The sequence below is a fragment of the Phoenix dactylifera genome, chromosome 10 (genome assembly GCF_051530095.1).
Source record: "Phoenix dactylifera cultivar Ajwa chromosome 10, Ajwa_hap1_PhDact_Kaust_v1.1, whole genome shotgun sequence".
NCBI classification, from domain to species: domain Eukaryota; kingdom Viridiplantae; phylum Streptophyta; class Magnoliopsida; order Arecales; family Arecaceae; genus Phoenix; species Phoenix dactylifera.
The window spans coordinates 22932497-22940031 of record NC_143199.1 but is presented as its reverse complement, the minus strand read 5'-3'; the positions used below and the strand labels follow the sequence as shown (position 1 = coordinate 22940031).

General features: G+C 39.7%; 1 protein-coding gene across 1 annotated transcript; it reads left to right on the top strand.

The window, feature by feature from the left end:
* Positions 1-3220: 3220 nt before the first annotated feature.
* On the top strand, positions 3221-6222 carry LOC148702312 (uncharacterized). Its single transcript, XM_089925816.1, has 5 exons — positions 3221-4877; positions 4956-5159; positions 5262-5354; positions 5441-5947; positions 6050-6222. The coding sequence occupies exons 1-4, from the start codon at positions 4836-4838 to the stop codon at positions 5606-5608; spliced, it is 507 nt and encodes a 168-aa protein (XP_089781942.1). The 5' UTR covers positions 3221-4835; the 3' UTR covers positions 5609-5947; positions 6050-6222.
* Positions 6223-7535: the final 1313 nt, after the last annotated feature.

Here is a 7535-nt window from a genome sequence, read left to right as displayed (position 1 = left end):
TTGCCGACTATGTTTTCCCGACGCTAGGAGAAAGCGTCGGGAAAGTTTGGCTCAGCGCCAACCTTTGCCGACGCTTTGATCTAGCGTCGGTAAATCTGCAACAACAACGACGTCGTTACAACTTTGAGAAACAACGACGCTTTTAAGCGTCGTTATAAAACATAAAACCCCAACCGTCGCCAGGCCCCCTCTCCTCATTTTCTATCAGTCGATGCCCTAGCTACGCGCCGTCGACCTCCTCCTCCTCCTCCTCTTTGTTTTTAACGCTCGCTCGGCCCCCTCTCCTCATACTCTCTCGGTTGAGCCCCATCCCTAGCCCCGATCGGCAATCGATCGAAGATTCGCTTCTCCGCCGCCGTCGACCTCGCCGCCGTCTGAGGTAAGCCTCCCCTTCTCCTTCTCTTTCTCCTCCTCCTCCTCCTCCTCCTCCTCTTTGTTTTCTTCTTGTTTTTAACGCTCGCCCGGCCCCCTCTCCGCATCCTCTCTCGGTCGATGCCCTAGCTGCGTGCCAACATTTGACCTCCATCCCGAGACCTAGCTACTCCGCCGCCGTCGACCTCGCCGTCGTCTGAGGTAAGTGATCCTTTTCCTTCAAAAATTAATGACACTCGACAACATTTTCTTTCAACAAATTAGAAATTACCAACCTGCAATAACCCATTCATTTTTGTACATTTGGTGTCTGCAGCTAGTAACAGGCCTCTGCAAAGCTTTCCTGCATTATTTCATTTCTAATTCATTTTTATACGTCTCACAACTTTATGATAGCCTAATTTCGTATTGGTATGAACAAGAAAGATCCGGTTTCTTCTTATTTAAATTTCTGGTTGTTTCTTCTTTTCCTTTTAAGGGTTGCTTTTTTATGTCATGTGCAAGATGATTCTTCTTCTTGTTCATGAGTCCATTTGACATGCCACAAATCTGATGGCAGACTCTGTCTAATTTTTGGTTTTAAAGAATTTGTCTAGATCTTAAGATTAGGTCATGTCTATAGTATGGTTAGCTAGTTCCTTTGCTTCTTTTCTTTTTATGCATAGTTCCTTTTTCCTTGCGTGTTGTCTGTCTTCGGAGCACTGGTGGGCTTTAAAAAATGTTTGAAGTTAATAATATACCAATGGTGTAGCTCTGTCTTTAAAAGTTAGGAGGTGGAAGTATTGATCTCCAACTAGTTCCTGAAATTCTCTCTTTTTTTGTGTGTGAGAACTGGTTTGAAGGGGCCTATGACTGTGTGTATAGCTGAAAAAGCTCCAGTGCATGGATTTCTATAGGAGGGATTGAGAGGACCAGGGGATAATTGATGGTGCTGGATTTTTAATGATTAAGAAGGGGTTGGTGTAATGGTTGTGGATCTTGGAATGCATCATTGCATGTGCCTCTACATGCCTTCCAATTCTAGCAGTGGTGGCAGATTTTTGAAACTTGGGATAATGATGGAGAATAACACTTATTGTCAAGAATTCCAGCCACTTTCTGATTTTTTTTTTAATTTTTTCTTTTGTTTTCTTGAAGGGTGGAAACCTGGAACTGCCCTAAACTGTTGGCTTTGAGAAGGGGTGGTAGGGTACTATAGCTTTGACCCCAAACAAAAGCACAAACTTTTGACCCACAAACTGGTCTCTCTATTTAAACACAACTTAAAGCTGTAGGGCTTTATCTTAGCATGCTGTGGGATGGCTGAAACTGGTCTTTGCACTTTGTCCAGAAAAGGTTTGATCTACGTTCCATTTTTCCAGCCAAAGTCTTTCATAAGCAAGAAAAGTCTCACTCCTTGTAGCCCCAGCTAAAGGAAACAAGTAGTGCCAATTCACTGGCAAAACAAGATTAGACGCTTTCTGACAAAAGCAATATGGTGCTTTGCCTAATCACAGATGCATTGATCAAAGATATTAATTACTATAATATTAATTATTATAACTTTTATAATATTGATATAATATATTAATGGTATATTAGTATACCCATTTTTCACTGAATTAAGAGATTCTTATTCATAAATTTCAACTTAAGATCATGCCTGTGATCTTAGATACCCAATCCCAAGGATGAATATTCCATCGCTAGGTTGGGCGATAATTTGAAAAATAGAGATAATTTGGAATCACTGCCATGTGAGATCATCATAGTATAATCAAACGAGGTGATCTCATCATATCCATCTATATTATTTTTAATCTTGGGATGTTTATCCCATACCAAACGCCCCCAAAAGGTAAAGTAGATGAAATTTTTGTAACTATAGGCATGTATTAACAATGGTGTTAAGAATATTTTTTCCTGTAATTAGTACTGCAGACTTTGACTCAAGTATCTTTTCCTTCTGGAGGCTGTCAAGCAAATGTGCAAACTGGTGCTCCACCTCCCTGGTTTGAAACAAGTGGAGAACATGAAAAAAGTCTCACATACAAAGGGTTACACATGGATAAGAAGTTAGGGAAGTCACGAAAATTGAATCCTAAACTTGTGGGAGCAGCATGGGCAGAAAAAAGAAGAATTGAACATGAGATGGAGAAGCGAGGGGAAGTTGTTGCAAAAAGTTATGCCAATTGATTTATAGCAGTAGAACTGGAATGGTTGCTCCATGCTCATAAACGTATTATGTGGAATCTTTGTATGCTGATACTCATTTAATTCTCAAAGTAACCTTTTCTCAACTTGCTTAGCATATACGTGCCATCAGAAATTTATGGATGCTGCTTCTTTTCATTTATTTGACCGGACAGATGCACACAACTTGTATGTTGGATTTGAATTCTCATTATAGAGCTTCTCTCTCTTCTAACATTTATTGTCCTGTTTAGTTGTTACTTCTTAAATTGTTGTAGGATATCTTACATATGCTAATGCAATATAAATTTTCAGAATTATGTTTAGACATGAGATTATGTTATGGTTGTGTATTCATTAGGCACATTTGCTTGACAGCCTCCAGAAGGAAAAGATACTTGAGTCAAAGTCTGCAATACTAATCACATCTTTTATTATATTCTACGATCGGAATATTGATACTTTTATAAATTACTTTGCATTAAATTACTTTTATAAATTATTTCTATACTTTTAATTAACTAATATTGATTCTTTTTTATGCATACTAGATTACAACATGCCGCGAGGAAAACGTTTCAGAGATATTGAGTTTCAGCACACATCCGTGGGATCTACTTCTGATCGTTCCCAGCAGCCCGATAAGCCTCATACTCAGTCCGGGTCCCAGTCTGCGCACGCGCCACCTGCAGATTGTCCAGACATGGATGACGTGGATGTCCTGGGTATTTCTAATTTCTGTTGCTAAATATCTAAGATCGTAGTCTGATACATGTCAGTGTTTTATATCCTTTTGATATGATACCAGTCATAAAACTTTGTTTAGTTCTTTAATGGAGCCTTCTCAATGTTATCTCTGGTGCCGACCTTATTTGATGGGAAAAAGGTAATCATAGATATTGATGATGGTACTTTTGATATCAGTTATGTATTTCTAAATCAAAACACGGATTTCAAACTGGGAGGAAAATGATCAGGACTTCATATATTTCTTCATGGGCATCTGCTTCAATGTAATCATAGATAGTCCAGTACTTGATCACTTTTCCTTTCATTATTTTGAAAAGTAGCCACCTAGGCTGTGGAGGCAGCAACCCGAGCTTAGGTGGTCACCTGGCCTTCCACTTAGTACCAAAACACTTTGGCAGATCTTATATGTTGACCGACCACCTTGCAAGAACCTCGATGGCAAGGGGAACTAGTATACACAATATCATGGAGTTGTCAATATATTAGGCCTGTTAGTTGAGTGGGTTAGATATCTTTATTATGGTACTCTATCTTTCTTAGCTACAGCCAACCAAATTCACTAATACTTGATTAGTTGCTTATACTCGATTTTGGATTCATTAGTCATTATATGGTTGAACCTCTTGTTGCATCAGTTCATTTGAAGTATTCAACATGTTTCTTTTAAGATTAATTACCATTGTTGCATAACAGTAAACATATCATGTCACACTAAAATAGGTTTTGAATAAATTAAAAATTCTATAATTATGAAGATTCTTTGTAAGAATCTTTGGTGAGTGGCCACCGAGGAGGAGGGGCAGATGTGTGCGTTTATGAATGCACAGAAGCTTAAGGGAGGAAGAGGGGTGGATGATATTGTTAATGATAGGAGAGTTTCCTAGCAGCCTAACTGTTAGTACTCAGTAGAGTGCTGTTTCTACTTTCAAGATGTCATTTTGTCTTGAATTTCAAATATTTCTCATCATATAGTTGATATGAATTGCTTTAACCTGAATGAGTAATTCCTTGTCCTGTTCCTTGGTTAACGCCACTAATTTTCATCAGCAGATGAAGTTTCCATGTGTCTGTGAGAACTTACAGTGCAGGTCATTTTAGTTAAAACTGTTTCCAGTCTTAAATGTTTGCAGTCAAAATTTCAGATCACCTGGAGATCTTTAGTACAGTTCCATGGTCAATGTTAGTTGATGAAGGTTTTTTTTGTTTGCCCCTCTGAGCTGTCTAAAGTTGGTTATTGTGTTGTTTGAAGTTGTTGCAAATGTTTCTTCTGAGTCTGTGTTTCTTGGGGAAATCCTTATCAATCACAATCTCAATCCTAATGGACTTCTTATTTTATAGATGGACTAGGGAGAGTGAGGAGAACACGAGGGCCCACTCGAGCACGAGACGTATGGACCCTACCTGAGGATGAGAAGATTGTCGTCCATTGCAACGAACTGGGGCAGCCCATCAAGAATGCAGCAAGCATTTTATCCACTTTTTTAGGATCAGTTGCGCGGAAGGGACAATTGTGTCCGCTCAACTATACGAAATGGAACGAAATGCTTCCTTCGTATAAGGTTGAGCTTCTTAGAGTTGTTGAGGTAAAGAATTGAATTTGCTTACTATCTTCAATTATTTTTTGATTTAACATTGATATAACATTTTTGACTTTGATGTAGACAAAGTTTGTCCTTCCTGCAAATAGCCATGATTGGGTGCTGAAGTCCGTCAACCGCAAATGGAAAGAATATAAGGCGAAGCTAAAGGCGGATTGGAAGCACGAGGGCATGACTGAAGAGGAGGTGGCCCATGTTTGCCCTCCAGATGTAATCTCTCATCAGTGGAGGGAGCTTGTCCACTACTGGTTTTCCGAGAGAGCTCAGGTTGTGTATATTTTTTAAATACCTTAGATTGTATTTACTATTATTATAGATTAGAAATTTATACATTTTATGCATTACATTTTTTATTGTTTTTCGGGGAAGACATATTCCAATATTGGTAGAGTTGCTCGAGCATCACAGACTGTTCCTCACACTTCAGGCTCCATGAGTTATGCGAGGCGTAGAGCTGAATTCGTAAGCTTTCTTGAAATAATTTAAATTTATCTTAAATTATTCTATCTTATAGCATGTATACTCTTGAAATATACTTTTTGTTGTAGATGGATGATAATGGGAGGGAGCCTGGTAGGGCGGAGTTTTATAAGATGACTCACACCCACCGAGATGGCAGCTTTGTCCGGGAGGAGTCAAGAGATATAGTTGTATGTATTCATCTTTGGTTTGTGCTGTATTTTTTTTGGTTTTATTATTGGCATACATTAATTTGAATTTTTTTTTGAGAGATATAGGATAGGGCAACAAATCTTATTTCGGAGCGCGTCGGAGGGTCATCATCATCCGACGCGACCCATAATATTGAAGCTCAAGTGCTCGCTGAATTGATGGGCCCAGAGCATTATGGTCGAGTGAGGGGTTACGGCGTTGGAGTTACCCCCACTCAGTTGTCTTTAGTGGGCACATATACAAGAAATGCCAGAGAATCTAGTAACACTGCAGAAGTTCGTCATCTTCAAGCAACTATTGAAGAGCTGAAGCAAAACCAAGCAAATTTGCAGTCTCAGCTTACGAATATTTCATCCATGTTACAACGATTTCTCCCTTCTCAGGTAAATAACTATATATATTTGAATACTTTATATATTATCAATTATGATATATGAGTTAATGTATCACATTATTCCTAACTTCTACGGTTTTTTTTTTTGTAGATTCCTGATACTTCAAATGCTTGTAGAGATGATGATGGAGCTGAATCCCGTCCCTGATGCATTCTAGATTATCTTTTATGAGTTTGATATGTATATGTTTCTTATTTTTCAGAGTACATTGTAATTTGAAACTTATTAAGCAAATTTTTAATCAGATATTACAATATTCACAATTCAAATAATCTGAGTGTTTGTATTAATGTATCAATGCAATACAGGTTCATATTGTTATAATGTATGTATCAATGTAATACAGGTTCATATTGTTATAATGTATGTTTTGTAATTTGTGTTTTACAATATGAATTGGTTTTTTATTTTTTTCCAAAAAAAGCAATTTCCGACGCTTTTAAGCATCGGCAAAGGACACAGTGCCCGCACCCGCAAGCTTATGCCGACGCTTCAAACAATTATGTTAGCGTCGGCAAATGCCGACGCTTTAAAGCGTTGCAAACTGGCGACGCTATAAAGCGTCGGGAAAAACCAGGAGCTAACCCGTAGGGAACTTTTTCGATGGGCTATCACCGACGCTAATACGCGTCGGTAAATCCTGGTTTTTGCCGACGCTTTCTCCCTGCGTCGGCAAAAACTATTTCCACTCTGGTATGTCCGACGCTTTGGCGACGAGGGGCATTGCGTCGGTGGTACTTTAGCCGACGCTAAAAAGCGTCGCTAAAGGTCCAACAAAGTGCCGGGATAGGTACTTTTTCCTGTAGTGGTGCTACCTGAAAGAAATCTCTTCATAGCTAAGCTACGGATCTCGCGAAGCAGCAGGTGCTCGTTTCCATCCGGATCCACTCTTCGTATCCAGTCAACTATCGTGACAGAGTCCCCATTTATATAGGAATATCCTATCGGCTCCAAGGACTCTCCTCGCATAGGATATGCCCTCCCAGAAAGCCTGCAGCTCTACCTCAATAACGGCTCGGCCGGTGGTGCATCGCCCTCCAACTGCAGTCAGCCTACCCAAATGATCTATAATCACAAAGCCCACTTCTCCATGTGTTTCATCCATCGACCAGCTACCATCGAAGTTTACTTTGAGATGACCAAGAGATGGAAGTATCCAAGAGAAGAAGGTAAATCTGGACGTTGTGACAGCAGAGCGAATATCCCAAATGTTCTTGCTCATTCCAGAGGTGAACAACGAGGTAGTCATGATGATCTCCGTCGTATGGCGGGAGGCCCTACCCACCACTGTACTGGACGATGATCTCTTACCCTTAAACATGCGGGCATTTCTATCTAGCCAAATGTGATAAGCTAAGTATGCCCTCATGACCCCTGCTTCGACTGTGCTTGATTCCAGTTTCGGTTTCCACATCTTGGCACCTCCACAATAGCATTGGACCACGTTATCGCTCGAATCTCGACGTGCCTCGCTTCCGACAGATGGCTTATGGTTGCTTTTGAATAGTAGATTCCATGTCTGATGACCCAAAGATTGATTTTGATGATCACAAAACCTTGAAGTATAAATACTAAT

Excerpts from the sequence above, each read along its gene's own strand:
- LOC148702312 (XM_089925816.1), top strand. The coding sequence starts at position 4,836 with ATGCTTCCTTCGTATAAGGTTGAGCTTCTTAGAGTTGTTGAG. Across the intron at positions 4,878-4,955 it reads AGCTTCTTAGAGTTGTTGAG|ACAAAGTTTGTCCTTCCTGC; the intron begins GTAAAGAATTGA and ends ACTTTGATGTAG. Across the intron at positions 5,355-5,440 it reads CGAGGCGTAGAGCTGAATTC|ATGGATGATAATGGGAGGGA; the intron begins GTAAGCTTTCTT and ends TTTTTGTTGTAG.